At 41.2% G+C, this 19,391-nt stretch overlaps 1 protein-coding gene across 1 annotated transcript; it reads left to right on the top strand.

The window, feature by feature from the left end:
• The first annotated feature begins 7,697 nt into the window (after nt 1-7,697).
• On the top strand, nt 7,698-9,291 carry LOC106089642 (malonate--CoA ligase ACSF3, mitochondrial). The gene is made up of 3 exons (XM_013255561.2): nt 7,698-7,784; nt 7,852-8,056; nt 8,119-9,291. Exons 1-3 carry the CDS (start codon nt 7,722-7,724, stop codon nt 9,282-9,284), a joined length of 1,434 nt encoding a protein of 477 aa, XP_013111015.2. The 5' UTR covers nt 7,698-7,721; the 3' UTR covers nt 9,285-9,291.
• The last annotated feature ends 10,100 nt before the right edge of the window (nt 9,292-19,391 follow it).

Raw genomic sequence — 19,391 nt, 5'->3', positions numbered from 1 at the left:
AACCCTGGATGACCGGCCAGATTCGCAATATTGGGAAAGAGGTCCGCAGACTTTTTAACAGAGAACGTCGTAAAAAAGCGGAAGTATATTGGGATGTGTATTACACACGCTCAAGGAATACAAAAAATTACAAGAGCGACAAAATGTGCCTCCTGGAAGCTTTTCTGCGTTACAGGATCAAAAAAGTTTCTATAAAAAACCTCATGTCCAAACTGAAACATAGTGAGGCTTTTGATGAAAACTATTGTCCACAGGATACGACGGGACTCACGGAGACTCACGGAGATTGGTGGGGTCTTTCGAAGATAGTTGTCCTCTTCGGGAAAGGAAATCAGCCCAAGAAAAACCCTAGATGACCGAGAATATTCGCAATATTGGGAAAGAGCTCCGCAGACTTTTTAACAGAGTTCGTGGTAAAAAAAGTGGAAGTATATTGGAATGTGTATTACACACGGCTTAAGGAATACAAAAAAATTACAAGAGCGGCAAAACGGGTCAGCTGGAAGCTTTTCTGCGAACAGTTCGATAGCGTTAATGATGCCGCCAAGATGAAAAAGTTACTCTCAAAAAGCCATGTTCAAACTGAAACCTGAGAGCAGAGACAACGGAGAACATTTTGAAGCTTTTGCTGAATACCCATTTTCCACAGAATACGACGGGACTCACGGAGATATCGGAATCTTGAAACAATGATGTTGACGAAGGTTGAAGAAATCCTTGCGGAGCTTCAACCCATTTAAGTCACTCGGACCTGATGGAATATTTCCGGCATTACTACAGATGTAGGCAGACTATCTGGCGCCCCATCTGGCCAATCATGCCTGGGATTTGCATAAACTTCAAAAGCCTGGCAGGAGGCAAAAGTGGTATTGATACCCAAACCCGACAATGCAAGTTATGTTGTTATGCTACACCAAAGGCCTACAGACCTTTAAGCCTTGCGTCCTTTCTACTCAAAACCATGGAACGTATTGTGGACACCATGATAACGCGTATGAATTCCAACGAACTGCCCAAATACAAACAGCGTTCTTATGTTAAGGGAAGGTCGGTGAAGACTGCCCAGAACGAAGTTGTGCATAAAATAGAAGAATCCTTTGATGCCAAAACGTACATACTGACGGTATGCATTGACATAGAGGCGGCTTTAACAATGTGCCGACGGACACACTGATCCAATACTTAGACCAGTACCTGGTAGACATGGTCCTTAGAGACTGGAAAACCCACATGCTAAGGAACAGGTGGATAAATTGTGTGTCCCATGACCTAAACTTAAGGGAGAAAGTGGAACAGGGCACGCCACAGGGGGCCATGGGTGACCACCATAAATGGCCTCAATCCCAAGGCAGACGGTTGTACGTACCGGATTGACCCGATGAAGTCCTTCATCGGCAAGGGCTGCCGTCTCAGTGTACAATACACTGCTACAACAACAACAACAACAACCATAAATGGTCTACTAAGGATGATGTCTGAAGAGAGATTTGAACTAGTCTACTACGCAGACGATGTTATAATACGTCTAAGGGGCAAGGATTCAATCCAGCTATGCGGAAGAGCCGACTGGGTGTTGCATATGGCATAGGACTGGGCTAGACCCAGAGGTCTCAATGTTCACCCAGAGAAGACTGAAATATGCCTGCTCACGAAGAAGACGAAGATGGGCCAATTCAACGCACCATGTTTCCTCAATTAAAAGATTTTGATATCTAACAAGGTCAAATACTTAGGTGTGATCTTGGACTGGAAACTAAATTGGAAGTGTCACATTCAGGAGCGTACTGAGAAGGCTCACAAATGTTGGGCACTATGTAGACGTTCCGTAACCTCGAAATGGGGCCTGAATCCGAGGATAGTCCACTGGCGTGGTCCAAAAGCGTGATTAATACTTACTTATGCCTCAGTTGTTTGGTGGACTACTATGGAGAATAAGTGCTACATTAGGATTATACAACAGGTTAAGAGAACATGTTGTCTTGGCATAGGCGGAGCGATGAGGACCACTTGTACAAGGGCAATGGAGACTATTCTTCTTAGACTGTCTGACCACAATACGGTCCTGCAGGTGGAGATCCGGGCGATCGAGGAATGCATGTTGTGATGTGGTCTTAACGCAAGGGCGTCGAGTATGAACATCTTTATAACATCCAGGACGGTAAGATCACGAACAGTTTTGGAATGTAGGAAGAAGATTAACGCCTTCTAGTTTGGGTGCCGTGCCATAGCGGAGTAACTGCGAATGAGAAAGCAGACGATTTGGCAGTGAAGGCCAGGGGACTGCCATCAATAAACTAGGTTAACCTGAAGACTTTCGGGTCGATGCAGTCCGAGTTAAGGGCGTGGGCGACAAACGCGCATGTAACACTGTGGAACAACGAAACGGTCGGTAGGACGGCGAAAATTCAATGGGGACATCCAGATCGTGAGAAGACGAGGTTATTACTGAAATGAAGTTAGAAGGAGGTCAGAATAGCTCTTGGTATCATAACGAGACACACTCACTTATATGAGCTAGCCGCTTGAAATTTTGCACAAATACTTTTTATTAGTGTAGGTCGGTTGGTATTGTAAATGGGCCAAATCGGTTCATGTTTTGATATAGCTGCCATATAAACCGATCTTGGGTCTTGACTTCCAGAGCCTGTAGAGAGCGCAATTATTATCCGATTTTATTGAAATTTCGCATGGTATGGTTCACATTGGTGCATGTTTTGATGTAGCTACCATATAAACCGATCTGGGGTCTTGACCTCTTGAGCCTCAGGAGGGGCAATTCTCGTCCGATTTTATTGAAATTTTGCACGTACTGTTTTGGCACTTCTAAAAACTACGTCAAGTATGGTTTCAATCGGTCTATGTTTTGATAAAGCTGCCATATAAACCGATCTTGGGTCTTGACCTCTTGAGCCTCTAGAGGGCGTAATTCTCGTCCGATTTAACTGAAATTTTGCACGTAGTGTTTTGGTATCACTTTCAACAACTGTGTTAAGTATGATTCAAATCGGTTCATAATCTGGTATAGCTGTCATATAAACCGATCTAGGATTTTCACTTCTGGAGCCAATAGAGTGCGCAATTCTCATCCGATTTGATTGAAATTTTGCTTGAGATGTTTTGTTATGACTTCCAACAACTGTTTTAAGTATGAGTAACCGATCTGTCATCTTGAGCCTTTAGAGGGCGCAATTCTCATTCGATTTAGCAGAAATTTTGTACAACAGCTTCATGACCTTCAACATACGTGTGTAATATGATCCAATAGCTTGATACAGCTCCCAAATCTATCACCCGATTGTGATTCTTGAGACCCTACAACACGCAATTCTTATCCGCATGAACTGAAATATTACACTATGACACTATCCACAATGTTCAGCATTCATTTATGGTCCAAATCGGACTATAACTTGATATAGCTCCAATAGCATAATAGTTCTTATTCAATATTCTTTTTTGACTAAAAGGGATACCGCGCATAGAACTCGACAAACGCTCTTATATACCATCCACCATTAATCGTGGATGGTATATAAGATTCGGCCCGGCCGAACTTAGCACGCTCTTACTTGTTCGAGGTTACTTTTTTTTAGCATTTAGGCCTAACCTAACTGCTTTCATCTTCCTAGCACCAATCGCAGATGAATTTGTTCAAAAATCAATCAAGCGACATACATATTGATCCGTCCCATGCCACTATGGACATACATTTAAGCCAGTAATCGGCTTGTTGTGCTCTGTAAACAGAAAAAAATAACCTCGCAAAAGAAAATCAAAGTTAAGAATTCCTTTCATTTTTGTAGCACATGATGTTTTTTTTTTCTTATTTCATATCTGGCCTTACCCCTTACAACAAGCAATCTATCCTTCTAAAAAAAAAACATCACCATTACAACAACAATTCAACTGGCAAATGTACAGCCACAAAAGATTTGCTGAGGGAGTATTTGCAGCAAGGATTTGCTGTAAAACGTTAACAAATTGATAATACAATAAAGCAGATGAATACTCAATAAAAGTATTAAATAAAGACTTTATATGACATTTTGTGTGTGGATGGCTTTATGACTAGTTTTGTTATCCGATTATTTATTTCCCACACACACACACACATATTGTGTGCCATAATAAGAATATGATTTTATGATTGGTGTATTATTTTAATATAAAATTATATATCAATCATGAAAGGGGAGGGGGCATACTCAAGTCTTAATAAAACATTATTTATTTCATATTGGATGTTGGTAGTTGATGGAATGATTGCAGTAACCAGTTAAAATTCTGGTATTAAACAAATCGGATAACAGCTTAGAAATTACTTTTCAAAGTTTTATCTATTGGTTGCCCAAAAAGTAATTGCGGATTTTTCATATAGTCGGCGTTGACAAATTTTTTCAACAGCTTGTGACTCTGTAATTGCTCTCTTTCTTCTGTCAGTTATCAGCTGTTACTTTTAGCTTGCCTTAGAAAAAAAGTGTAAAAAAGTATATTTGATTAAAGTTTATTCTAAGTTTTATTAAAAATGCATTTACTTTCTTTTAAAAATCCGCAATTACTTTTTGGGCAACCCAATAGTTATACCCACCACCGAAAGATGGGGGTATATTCATTTTGTCATTCCGTTTGCAACACATCGAAATATCTATTTCCGGCCCTATAAAGTATATATATTCTTGATCAGCGTAAAAATCTAAGACGATCTAGCCATATCCGTCCGTCTGTCTGTTGAAATCATGCTACAGTCTTCAAAAATAAGGATATTGAGCTGAAATTTTTCACAGATTTTTTATTTGTCCATAGGCAGGTTAAGTTCGAAGATAGGCTATAACGGACTATATCTTGATATAGCCCCCATATAGACCGATCCGCCGATTTAGGGCCTTAGGCCCATAAAAACCACATTTATTATCCGATTTTGCTGAAATTTGGGACAGTGAGTTGTATTAGGCCACTCGACATCTTTCTTTAATTTGGCCCAGATCGGTCCAGATTTGGATATAGCTGCTATATAGACCGATCCGGCGATTTAGGGTCTTAAGCCCATGAAAGCCACATTTATTATCCGATTTTGCCAAAATTTGGGACAGTGAGTTGGGTTAAGCTCTTCGACATCCTTCTTCAATTTGACCCAAATTTGGATGTAGCTGCCATACAGACCATTCTCTCGATTTGAGGTTTTGGCCCCTTAAAAGGCGTTAAATATCGCCGAAATTTAAAACAGTGAGTAAAGTTAAGCCATAAAGTTAAGTTCTACATATAAAAAGTACTACAGGCACTAGGTGGAGTAGGGTATTATATAGTCGGCACCGCCCGACTTTTGCCTTTCCTTACTGGATTTTAATTTGGGAATGCGCTAAGTAAGGACATTACAAACTACAAAGGTTAGGTTGAAGAGGGTGCAGATATTAATCTGCCCCTTGCCACTATAGATATACACATGAGCCAGTAATCGGCTTATTCCGCGCTGCAAAAACTAAAAAATAACCTCGAAAAAGAAACTTTCAAGTTAGAAATACCGTGCTACTTACAAAATCCTTAATTCTTTTCCATACCACTCCCCTAAGTTGGTTCATGTCTGGTATCGTGTCCCCACCTAAGTACCAGTGTCTCTTAGCCGCGAAAGTCGGGCAACGACAGAGGAAATGCTCCAACGTCTCATCATCTTCCCCACATGCATTACTGGCCGCACCGATTTTGCTTAAGGGAACTCGTAGTCCTATTTGTGCCGTTATGATACCAAAAGCTATACTGACCTCCTTCTTACTACCATTCAGTAATAGCCGCGTCCTCTCACGATACGGATCACCCCATAGGATTTTCGCCTTCCTAAAGACCGTTTCTTTGCTCCACAATGTTGTATGCGCATTCGTTGCCCACTCCCTTAAATCGGACTGTGTCTAACCGAAAGGCTTCGGGTTTATCAAGTTTATCGACGGCAGTTCTCTGGCCTTCACAGCCAAATCGTCTGCCTTTTCATTCCCCCTTACTCTGTTATGGCCCGACACCCAAACGATGCGTATTGTGCCATCCTCAGAGAAGGCGTTTATATTCTTCTCACACTGCAAGACTATTCGTGACCTTACCTTCCTGGTTATTATTGCCGTTATGACTATTTAACTGTCCGTAAAGAAGTTTACACTCGAAGTCCTCGCGTAAGTACCACACCACCTCATGCATTTGTTGATCGCCCGGAGCTCTACCTGCAGGACCGTATTATGGTCAGGCATTCTAAAACAGATCTCAGTCCCTGGTTTCTCAATGTAGACCAGGCCCACTCTTTCCCCTAGCTTTCATCCATCCGTGTAACATCATCTTCCACACGTCAATACTAAGTTTCCCTCAGCCCAAGACTGTGCCGCTGGCAGCAGTACCTCGCACTCGACCTCAAGTGGCGTCTCAGATATCCGATCGGAAACCTCTTCGCTTCCATCCAGGATTCCTATCGTCGCCTCGATTATACCGCGATGGTATCAGCTGCTCCCATCCTAAATCAATTCTCCCATCGCCCTAAGTCTCATAGCCGCAGTGGCTGCCTCACACTTTACATTAATCCACCCGTCTTAGATGTACGATCGATCCGAGGGGCAAACATCGATTCGTAGCATTACCTTTTTGTAACATAGGTCTGCACCCGTCTTAGTGTGACGAGAAAAGTACGATCTGACTATGCACAGAAGTTGACCATTGAAAAGCTGCACATACAACAGATGGCAACGGCATACTCCACTTGACTGACCCAATTGCTTGATGAAAGCACTCCTTCTCCCGATGATATAATGGCACACTGTCAATTCATTGCCCACTCCATGGAAAATGCCATGAAATCCGTACTTGGGTACAGCAAGAACCCATGGTACGACCAAAAGTGTCGAAATGCTACTAAGGCAAGAATGCGGCATACAGAGTGACCATGTAATCAGCAGCAACGCGGCAAATAAAGGAGAGGTATCGGGGGAGAAAAGGAAAGAGGAGGGGAAATGGAAAGGGGGGAGTCGGAATGAAGTCCGGAATTTCTACCAAAGAATTAAACATCAAACCGATGGCTTTGGTGCAGGCACATCCTACTGCAGAGACAAAGATGGAAATCTGGTAGCTGTCACAGATAATTTCCTGAGGATATGGAAAGAACATTTTACTCAACTGCATCGGACACTTGCGTTGGCGGCGAAGCGGCCACCGCATAACCACTATCTGATGATGGTATAGAATGCTTACCCCTAGTCAGAATGGGATGTAAGTAGCAGTGACCCTGCTGAAGCACAACAAGGCAGCAGAAGCCGACGGGTTACCCGATGAACTATTTAAGACCATAGGCTTACCTCGCACTCGACCTCAAGTGGCGCCTCAGGTATTCGATCGGAAACCTCTTCCCTTGTATATAATATTGGGTTGCCCAAAAAGTAATTGCGGATTTTTCATATAGTCGGCGTTGACAAATTTTTTCACGGCTTGTGACTCTGTAATTGCATTCTTTCTTCTGTCAGTTATCAGCTGTTACTTTTAGCTTGCTTTAGAAAAAAAGTGTAAAAAAGTATATTTGATTAAAGTTCATTTTAAGTTTTATTAAAAATGCATTTACTTTCTTTAAAAAAATCCGCAATTACTTTTTGGGCAACCCAATAAAACTCAAGGTGCCTTGAATTTCCCCTTTTCCTTTATATTTCTTAGAGTATTGTGTCAAATCGAAAAAAAAACATTCCTTCTTATAACAATAAAAAATGAAATTTTTTACATTAGTTGGAGCTTTCCGTGGTAAACAGCGCTTTATATCATCTATGGTGGTAATATTCAGATTTTAGCTTTATCTCACATTTTCCCCATTGATATAATTTCATTATTACTTTAAAGAAACATCCAGCGTGCACTGAATACATCTCCAAACTTCGAGAATGCTATAGATTTGAAGAACATAAGCAGATTGTTGTGCCCATATTTAAAAAGGCTTTGCTATTTGGCCATCATACAGCATTGAAGGATGCTAACGGCCAATATTCATATTTTCAGTTATATGTCAACTCAAAAAGGCTTTCGAGGCAAATTTCTAACTTGTGCGGTAAAACGAGACAAAGTGACATACGTTTCCTTTTAAGACTTTTCCTTTGTTTGTCTTAATAGCCAGTGGTTCCAGTTCTACTGTGGGTCTTCTATTCTCCAATGATGTTCTGGCAATTCTTAGTTTGTGGGCCTGTTGGATGTCTGGTCAAATAGCAGTGCCCCTCAACCCCAAATACTTCGTGGGCAACCTTCAAAGCATTGCTTCGGACTGCCAGATGAAATTGTTAATGTCCTCGAAAGAACATGGTGTTTTAGGACGTCAACTTGCAGAAGCGAATCAGATTCCCCTATTGACCTTGCAGCATGAATTTGCCCATAAACCCAATCACCATTTCAATTTGAAACGGGAAATCTTCATGACCGACACTTTGGTATTCTTTGAGGGTCTATTGCAAAATATATTTTACAACAATGCATATGCAATGCAGCTATATTTTCCCCAATCAAGAGAGGCCCAACAACAAACATACCAAAAAAATTTTCTTTCTCACAATGATGTAAACCATCAAATGAAGCAACTGGCCAGTGTGTGGAATATGACTTGTGAGGACAAAATTTTAAACTTATTACCCTCTTGTGAAATCTCCAGCTATGTGGCAACCACTTTATTCCCCTTAGCTGTGGGAAGTATTTTACAAATTCAAGATCCCTTTAAAGCCCACAATGCCTGGAGCTTGATTTTGGGTATAAATGTTCCCCTTAAGGAACGCATCAATGTTTTGATAGCAGAACCAAAAGTCTATGAAGTTTTAATATTAGAATATGAAAAGATGTTCTCAAAGAATACCAAAATGAGGGATTATATCAAAGACTATTGCTGCCAGAACATACGCCTTATGTTGTGCTGCATTGAGAAATTACCCAAAGATGTATATTGTAAATGGTTGGACATTACGGGACATTCTGTAATGGAAAGTGATTTTGTAAACGATTTCAAAGCCAAAGTTGAAACGGCTACCGTTGAAGATCAACCCTTAAAGATCAAGGATGATGAGGGAAAATTAATAATTGAAAATAGAAATGTACGCATATTGGACTCGGAACATAACATCCTTTTAGAAATGAGTGGGCTAACGAAGAAAAAATTCTATACTTCATCTGAAACGGTGATAGGAAGTCTATGGATATCACCTTATGGCAAGGAAGACTATGTTAGCACGGGAGACGTTGTGGCATTTCAAAATGACATTTTGATTTTTCTGGGACGATGCTGTCATGGAAAGTAGCCATTTAAAAGATATTTGATATTTGGTATTTTATTGTAATCAGTACCAATGTATTAAAGTTTTCAGTTAAGACTCCGAAATATATCCAAAATATATCTATGGCATTAGGTAGGTAAGGTTGAAAAGAGGGTGCGAATATTAATCCGCCTCATGACGTTATGGATGAGCACCCAAGCCAGTAATCAGCTGTTATGTACTCTAAATACTCAAAAGTAACCACGAAAACCAAATCATAGTCAGGAATTCCGTGATAAGTTGGTTGCTGTCTGGTATTGAGTCCCGACCTAAGTGTCGGTGTGGGTTAGCCGCGAAACCTGGCCAGTGACAAAGGAAATTCTCCAAAGTCTTCATCTTCCCCACATGTCCTTCACATTCTATCACTTGCCGCAATGATTTTGCATAAGAGGGCTCGTAGTGCCGACACGGGATAACTATGACCACCATACAGGATGGAACTTTCACATGCGACTTGTGTGGTGTCCATCGTTATCACGGGAAGCTTAGCTGAAAGCTACTGGGCGCGTCCACAGGTTGCGGATGGTGGAAAGCTCCGTTTTTATGCGGAGTAGCTGCAAATGCGGCCGCGGGCAGTCAGCGATTTTCGAGAGGAGAGTCTCAGTGAGGAGTCAGGGGGCACTGGCTCTTAATTAAATACTGAGTTCCAATGATACTCGAGATGACAAGGCGAGTTATTGGCGCCCTCAAATAACCTATGGCCAACATCAGGGTCTGTTCCCAGGTTAGTGGCGGCTGGAGTCGAGCATCGGATCTTGGAGCAAACGGCTCGCCAAACGAGGGATACATGTGCATTTCCACAAAACCAATGCGGTTGGGGCGCTGGGCCAGTAATCCGCCCCCCGAAAACTATGAGAACTAGTATGAGAAAGAAAGAATAGTTAAAACCGACTCCCCCAACGTTGACGACCCACACAAACGAAAAAAGGAACATGATTTGCGGATCTGCACCTGAAATGTCCTCACTCTTTATAGAGAAGGTGCAGTATATGCGCTGGCGGATGTATTAGAGAAGTACAAAGCAGATATTGCCGCCTTACAGGAAGTGCAATGGACTGGGAATGGCGTCACTACAACACCAAACGGTGACGAACTATACCAGAGCTGCCATAACACGAGGCATGAATTTGGCTGTGGATTTGTGGTTAGCCGGAGACTGAAACATTTTGTCTCCAGCTTTACTCCGGTGGATGAGAGGCTAGCCACAATCCGCATAAAAGCCAAATTCTTCAACATCAGCCTTATTTGTGCCCATGATCCGATGCCAAAGACGAGCAGACCAAGAATATTTTCTACGAGCGCCTAGAAAGAGAATGTGACCATTGCCCCGCCCAAGATATTAAAAACGTTCTGGGAGATTTTAATGCAAAGATGGGGAAGGAAGACAAATTCTTCAACATCATCCTTATTTGTACCCATGTCCGATGGAAGACAAAGACGAGGAGACCAAGGATATTTTCTACGAGCGCCTAGAGAGAGAATATAACCGCTGCCCCGCCTAAGATATTAAAAACATTCTGGGAGATTTTAATGCGAAGATATGAAAGGAAGACAAATTCTTCAACATCAGCCTTATTTGTGCCCATGCCCGATGGAAGACAAAGACGAGGTGACCAAAGATATTCTCTACGAGCGCCTAGAAAGAGAATATGGCCGCTGCCCCGACTAAGATATTAAAAACATTCTGGGAGATTTTAATGCGAATATAGGGAAGGAAGACATTTTTGGTCCAACAGTCGGAAAGTTTACCCTCCAGTAATGGGTTGAGGCTGATAGATTTCGGCGCGGCAAAAAACATGGTAGCTTGTAGCACCAGATTTAAACATAAAACTATTCACAAAGCCATATGGCTGTCACACGATCAAAATACCAAATTGATCACGTTGTGATAGATGGAAGCCATTTATCCAGCGTGTTGGATGTACGATCGATCCGTAGAGCGATTATAGATTCGGAATATTACCTTGTTGCAGTAAAGGTTCGCACTCGTTTGAACATAGCGAGGAAAGTACGATCTGACACTGCACGGAAGCTGGACATTGAAAAGCTGTAAACACAAAAAATGACAGCTGCATACTCCACTCGACTGACCCAACTGCTTGATGAAAGCCCTTCTTGTTCCGATGATATAATGGCGCAGTGGCAAACTATTGCCCACTTCATGGAAAATGCCGTGAAATCGGTACTTGGGTACCGGAAGCGTATTCAAAGAAACCATGAATGTCGAGGTGCTACTGAAGCCAAGAATACGGCATATAGAGCAACCCTGCAATCAGTAGCAACGCGCCGGATGAAGGAGAGGTATCGGGAGATAGGGAGAGAGGAGAAACGCCTATTTCGCAGAAAGAAAAAGGAAATGGAAAGACGTGAGTGTGAGCGAATTGAGATGTACAGGAGTCAGAATGAAGTCCGAAAATCCTACCGAAGAATTAAACATCAAACCGATGGCTTTGGTGCAGGCACATCCTCCTGCAGAGACAAAGAAGGAAATCTGGTAACTGACACAGATAACATGCTGAGAATATGGAAAGAACATTTTACCCAACTGCTAGTGTCCGACGTTGGCGGCGAAGAGGAACCGCAAAACCAATCCCTTATGATGGTATAGAATGTTTAGCTCCTAGTCAGAATGAGGTCCAAGTAGCAGTAACCCAACTAAAGAACAACAAGGCAGCAGGAGCCGACAGGTTACCCGCTGAACTATTTAAGACCGGAGGCGACACGCTGATAAGGCATATGCATCAGCTTATCTGCGCAATCTGACTAGAAGAACGAATACCCGATGATTGGAACCTCAGCATACAAAGTCCGTACACAAGAAAGGAGACAAGACGAAATGTGCCAACTACAGAGGAATAAGTCTACTCCCCATCGCATACAAGATACTCTCGAGCGTACTGTGTGAAAGATTAAAACCTAAAGTCAATGAGATAATTGGGCCCTATCAATGCGGCTTTAGTCCTGGTAAATCCACCATAGACAAGATATTTACACTGCGCCAAATCCTGGAAAAGACCCGAGAAGGACAAATCAACACCTACCATCTCTTTGTTGACTACAAGGCTGGCTTTGATACTCCTTTACGTTCAAAGGTATTTCAAGCCATGTCTGAGTTTGGTATCCCTGCAAAATTTATAAGACTTTGCAGGATGACACTTGCTGATACGCGTTCCTCAGTAAGAATAGGACAGAATCCCTCCGAACCATTTAATACCAAACGAGGTTTCAGACAAGCAGACTGCCTATCGTTTGATCTCTTTAATATCCTATTGGAGAAGATTATACGAGATACAGATGTGAATAGATATGGTACACTAATCATAAGAGAACACATGCTACTCGCCTATGCGGACGACATCGATATCATAGGTCGATCACCGGAAGTAGTAACTGCAGCCTTTGAAAGAATCGAAAGAGGGTCAGTGAAAATGGGTCTGGCAGTAAATGGAGATAAGACGAAATTTCATGGTTTCAACTCCCAAAAAGCCTTGCACAACCGAGGAGGTAAAGAAAATGGAGAAAGTTGGGAACCACAACTTTGAAACGGTCAGTAACTTTATGATGATTGAATGAATGACACCACTTTTGAGATTTTGCTAAGAACAATACTGGCAAACAGATGCTACTTTTGACTAAGTAAGCAGTTTAGAAACAAGGCCACCTCTCGACACACGAAGATTACACTATACAAGACACTGATATTACCCGTGCTGCTATATGGTTCTGAAGCATGGGTACTTGTGAAAGCAGATGAGGCAGTGCTTGGAGTATTTGAGAGAAAGATTCTTCGTAAAATATATGGCGTTAATGGAGAATATATTGCGTTAATGGAGAATATAGGCGACGTATGAACCACGAGCTGTATGAGCTGTATGACGACGATAGCATAGTTACATGCATCAAAATACAACAGCTGCGTTGGCTAGGTCATGTTGTCAAAATGGATACAAAAGCTGTAACAAAGAAGTCTTTTGAAGGCAAACACGGTGATACACGCAAACCGGGAAGACCAAAAGACCGATGGAAATATCAAGTTGTGTGAGACACCTCGAAACTTGGTGTCAGAGATTTTATTTTCGTAGATCAAAGGTCTTCCTACTTTAAAACAAAATATTGGGTTGCCAAAAAGTAATTGTCGGTAATATAGCAGTAATATAGTCGGCGTTGACAAATTTTTTCAACGGCTTGTGACTCTGTAATTGCATTCTTTCTTCTGTCAGTTATCAGCTGTTACTTTTAGCTTGCTTTAGAAAAACAGTGCGCGAAATTTTGTTTACATTTGTTTGTTTGGCGTCAATTTTAATATGGGTACCACATGTATGTGAAATTCATTTAACAAACCGAATCAACGCTTGTGATATGCACCTTAAACGCAATGAATTCGATCCGTTTTTAAAACGAATCTTAACTGGAGATGAAAAATGGATTGTTTACAACAACGTTAGTCGAAAACGAACGATGGTGAACCAACGCAAACCCTTCAAAGGCTGATATCCACCAAAAGAAGGTTATGCTGTCTGTTTGGTGGGATTGGAAGGGTGTGGTATATTTTGAGCTGCTTCCAAGGAACCAAACGATTAATTCGGATGTTTACTGTCAACAATTGGTCATATTGAATACAGCCATCAAGGAGAAGCGACCAGAATTGGTCAATCGTAAAGGTGTCATATTCCACCAGGCGTTGACCACACACATCTAGCGTTGACCACACACATTTTTGGTCACTCGCCAAAAACTGAGTGAGCTTGGCTGGGAACTTTTGATGCATCCACCACATAGCCCTGACTTTGCACCATCAGACTACCATTTATTTCGATCTTTGCAGAACTCCTTAATTGGTAAAACTTTCGGCAATGATGAGGCTATAAAATCGCACTTGGTTCAGTTTTTTGCAGATAAAGGCCAGAAGTTCTATGAGCGTGGAATGGAAATTTGCCAGGAAGATGGCAAAAGGTTATCACACAAAATGGCAATTGTATATTTGATTAAAGTTCATTCTAAGTTTTATTAAAAATGCATTTACTTTCTTTTAAAAAATCCGCAATTACTTTTTTGGCAACCCAATATGTGATCAATTGAAAATATTGTTGTACGCTTGACAACCATATGTGATAAAATCCTCTTTTTTGAATACGTTTCAAAAAAGCATGAATGAAAAAAATAAATAAATAAAAAAACGAAGTACTAAGGAAAAAATATTTTGCATTTAACATAACGCCCGACTTTAAATGATAACAAGAAGAAGATCTTTGAAAAAAGGAGACTGCACAAAATTCGTAGAAAAAAAAAACAAACTATGGCAGTACATTAGAAATTCGTATTGAAATGACCATGCTATATGGGTATGAATGAGATGTGTGAAGTCTATGCACGGTACATACGCAAATGCAGAATGGCAGAATTTATAAGATAACATTTTTGCAGCATGCCTTTAGGCAATGCCAAACGATCCTTTTTGCTATGCAAATGGGAAACAAATGTTTGAAAACACACAAAGTAGTGAAGTCTTAGCATACCTTTCACACATTGAACAGATTGGGAGAACATTTTTTTAGGAGAAAAAAGTAAGGCCTTTATTAGAAGAGCCAAATCCATAAATAAGTATTGGGTTGCCCAAAAGGTAATTGCGGATTTTATCAAATATACTTTTTTTACACTTTTTTTCTAAAGCAAGCTAAAAGTAATAGCTGATAACTGACAGAAGAAAGAATGCAATTACAAAGTCACAAGCTGTGAAAAAATTTGTCAACGCCGACTATATGAAAAATCCGCAATTACTTTTTGGGCAACCAATAGAAGACAAAGGACGCGCCTTATACGGCGACACATTAGTTCATTAGCTGGAGACAGGGTGGAAGAGTGTTAGAGCCTGTAGCAGGGCTGCGGAGTCGAGCAATTTTGACTCAACTCCGACTCCATGTTAACATTAAAGAAAAAACCAGCAAGGAAAGTCAAAAGTCGGGGGGAGCCCCGATGGGACCTAAATTGTAGCTGCTAGAGCCTTAAAGGCCATATTGTATGAAACATGTATATGGGGGCTACATATATCTAAATCTGAACGGACTTTGATAGAAATTTAGCACAGGTCAAGTAAAACACCTAACTCAAAATTTTATTAAAATCAAACCAAAATTGTGTTTTCTTTAGACTTATAAGGCCACATCGGATGGCAGATAAATAAGGGAGCTATAACTAAACCTGATCCGATTTTAAAAAAAATTTTAATGTAAAGGACATGTTGGGGCTTTTGATGAAAACCCATTTTCCACAGAATACAAAGGAACTCACGGAGAAACCCGAATCTTGGAATAATGATGTTGATCGAAGGTTAATAATAACGGAAGTTATGGTGAAGAAATCCTTGAGGAGCTTCAAACCATTTAAGTCACCCGGACCTGATGGAATATTTCCGGCGTTACTACAGAAAGAGGTAGACTATCTGGCGCCTCGTCTGGACAAAATTTTCACAGCGTTCCTAGGACTTGCATATACTCCGAAAGCCTGGCAGGAGGCAAGGGTGGTGTTTATACCCAAGCCCGACAAGGCAAGTTATGCGACGTCAAATAAAACAATGCATGGACATTTTTGTAAAGATCGGACCAAAATTGTGGCTTCTATAGCCTTAATACGACATATCGGATGCAAGATATATATGGGAGCTATATCTAAATCTGAAACGATTTTGTTCAGAATCAACAGCGTTCGTCTTTGGACCAAAAAACTGGCTTGTGCAAAATGTTGTAACAGTTGGACAACAAATGCAACCTGTACCTTGATTACAAAAATATATGGGCAGACAGACGGACAGATGGACCGAAGGATAGACGGACATAGCTTAATCGAATCAGGAAGTTATTCTAAGCCAATCGGCATGCTTTTCAATGCGTCTAGCTCTTCTCCTTCTTAGCGTGGTAGTGTAGGATATAAAAACAAGTAAAAGCGTGCTAAGTTCGGCAGGGCCGAATCTTGGGAACCCACCACCATGGATTCTGCTAAAAATGTATAAAAAATAAACTTTTTTGTAAGGCATAATTTTAATCTGCATACCAAACTTCTATCAAACCAGTAAAAATTAAAGCTTCCAAGAACCCAACAAGGACGATAGAGAGACCGGTTTACATGGGAGCTGTATCAGATTATAGATTGATTTTGGCCGCATTTAACACAGTTGTTGGAAGTCGTCACAGAATATCGCATGCAAAGCTTCAGCTTAATCGGACAAAAATTGTGGCTTGTAAGAGCTCAAGAAGGCAAATCAGACGATTGGTTTAAATGGGAGCTATACCTGGTTATAGACAGATTCAGATAAGGCTGCCTTAAAAACCGATCTGCTGATTAAGGATTTAAAGCCAATAAAAGTTGCATTTAGCAGAAATTTAACGCAGGGACTTACATTAAGCCTCCCGTCATCCGATCAGAGTATGGTCCAGATCCAAATATATTTAGATATAGAAGTCATATAGACCGATCACCAATTTAGGGTCTTAATTCCATAACAATTGAATTTGTTGCCTGAAACATTGACTTGCATAAGAGTTCTCGGTACCTGAATGAAATATGATCCATACCAGCCCCCAATTGCAATTTATTATGGATATGGTAGTGGGGTTGTTTTAAAAGAGTATGGCTTATTTGTCCATGGTGGTGGGAATCCAAAGATCAGCACAGACTTTTTGTACCCACCACCAAAGGATGGGGGTATATTCATTTTGTAATTCCGTTTGCAACACATCTAAATATCCATTTCCGACCCTAAAAAGTATATATTCTTGATCAGCGTAAAAATCTAAGACGATCTAGATATGTCCGTCCGTCTGTCTGTTGAAATCACGCTACACTCATTAACAATGGAGATATTGAGCTGAAATTTTGCACAGATTCTTTTTTTATCCATAAGCAGGTTAAGTTCGAAGATGGGCTAAATCGGAATATATCTTGATATAGCCCCCATATAGACCGATCGGCCGATTTAGGGTCTCAGGCCCATAAAAGCCACATTTATTATCCGATTTTGCTGAAGTTTTAGACAGTGAGTTGTGTTAGGCCCTTCGGCATCCTTCGTCAATTTCGCTCAGATCGGTCCAGATTTGGTTATAGCTGTCATATAGAACGATCCGCCGATTTAGGGTCTAAGGCCCAGAAAAGCCACATTTATTATGCGATTTTGCTGAAGTTTTAGACAGTGAGATGTGTTAGGCCCTTCGACATTCCTACTAAGACCGATCTCTCGGTTTAGGGTCTTGCGCCCATAAAAGGCGCATTAATTGTCTGATTTTGCCAAAATTTAGGACAGTGAGTAAGGTGAAGCCCCTCGACATCCTTCTTCAATTTGGCTCAGATCGGTTCAGATTTGGATGTAGCTGCCATATAAACCGTTCTCTCGATTTAAGGTTTTGGTCCCATGAAAGGCGCATTTATTGTCCGATGTCGCCAAAATTTGGTACAGTGCGTTGTGTTGGGCCCTTCGACATCCTTCTTCAATTTGGCTCAGATCCAGATTTTGATACATCTGCCATATATACCGATCTCTCGATTTAAGATTTTGGGGCCATAAAAAGCACATTTATTGTCCGATTTCGCCGAAATTTGGGACAGTGAGTTGTGTTAGGCTCTTCGACATTTTTCTGAAACTTGCCCAAATCGGTCCAGATTTGGATATAGCTGTCATGTAGACCGATATCTCGATTTAAAGTCTTGGCCCCATAAAAGTCGCAATTGCACAATGACTTGTACTTATTTTTTTTACACTTTTTTTCTAAAGCAAGCTAAAAGTAACAGCTGATAACTGACAGAAGAAAGAATGCAATTACAGAGTCACAAGCTGTGAAAAAATTTGTCAACGCCGACTATATGAAAAATCCGCAATTACTTTTTGGGCAACCCAATAGCTTCAATATAAACCGGTTTCCCGATTAGACTGCTTGAGCACCTGGAAGCCGGAATTTTTGTCCGATTTGGCTAAAATATTGCACGTAGTGTTCTGTTCCAGAACTTCCAACAACAGTGCCAAGTACGGTCTGAATCGGTCTATAACCTGATATAGCTCCCATATAAACCGATCTCCCGATTTGACTTCTTGAGCCCCTGGAAGCCGCAATTTTTGTCCAACTTGGTTGAAATTTTGCAAGTAGTTTTTTATTATAACTTCCAACAATTGTTGCAGGTATGCTCCAAATCGGACTTTAACCTGATATAGCCACCATATGAACTGAGTATCTGAAGACCAATCTGAAACACATTTGAGTCGGATATCGGGAGGTTGAATGAAGTTTGAACGCTAGTCAATGGCAACGGTTCCCCCAGTTGCTTTTTGCGCCCAGGTTCGAATCCCGTCACTATATCGATGCCGTCTACATGCCGAAGCCGAACGCGGCTTCAACTTGTAATACCTCAATTCTACTTTTTCCGCTCTGCTCCATTCCCACTCCAGCATACATTTTTCCGCTCCGAACTGCCCGGAATATCTTTTTCTAACCGACAATGTCGCCGATGAGCTCATCCGTAGGGGGTAGCTTCTTTTGGTATTCGCTCCAACGGTATCAAGTAAGACGATCTAAAATAGTCGTAAAACTATATTTTGAGGTGTTAAAACCGAAATGACTAGATCAATCACCCGATGGGCCAGTATAAAAATATCCAGAGTATGTATTGCTAATTTTCCCATGAACATTCCATTAAGAAACTGGGGCAAACTTCTCATAAATCAATGAGTACTGTCCGATTCAATTTTAAGCTCAACGGTAAGGGACCTCCTTTTTATAGCCGAGTCCGAAGGGCGTGCCGCAGAGCGACACTTCTTTTGGGGAGAATGTTTGGCAAAGTACCTCACAAATGTCGGCAGCATTAGGAGGGGATAACCACGGCAGAAAAATTTGCTGATGCTCCTGCCAGGATTCGAACGCAGGCGTTTAGCGTCATAGGCGAACATGCTAACCCCGCTACGGTGGCCTCCTATCTATTATGGAAGCTATTCGGTCGATACAGCCCATCCTTGTGGCGTCAATCTTATTTCTCTTCAATGGTCATTTAAAGTCCGTGTGCGTACAAAATTTTTAAATAGGAAGTTCTTTAATTACATAACTTGAACTTTTT

This window comes from Stomoxys calcitrans, chromosome 5 (assembly GCF_963082655.1).
Source record: "Stomoxys calcitrans chromosome 5, idStoCalc2.1, whole genome shotgun sequence".
Lineage (NCBI taxonomy): Eukaryota > Metazoa > Arthropoda > Insecta > Diptera > Muscidae > Stomoxys > Stomoxys calcitrans.
Note: the sequence above shows the minus strand (reverse complement) of the source record. Positions and strands in the feature narration are given on the sequence as shown.

Bases quoted from the DNA above. Each gene is read 5' to 3' on its own strand.
- LOC106089642 (XM_013255561.2), top strand. From the start codon at position 7,722: ATGAAATTTTTTACATTAGTTGGAGCTTTCCGTGGTAAACAGCGCTTT. The intron at 7,785-7,851 runs GTAATATTCAGA...ATTACTTTAAAG, and splicing joins GCTTTATATCATCTATGGTG to AAACATCCAGCGTGCACTGA. The intron at 8,057-8,118 runs GTAAAACGAGAC...TTGTCTTAATAG, and splicing joins GCAAATTTCTAACTTGTGCG to CCAGTGGTTCCAGTTCTACT.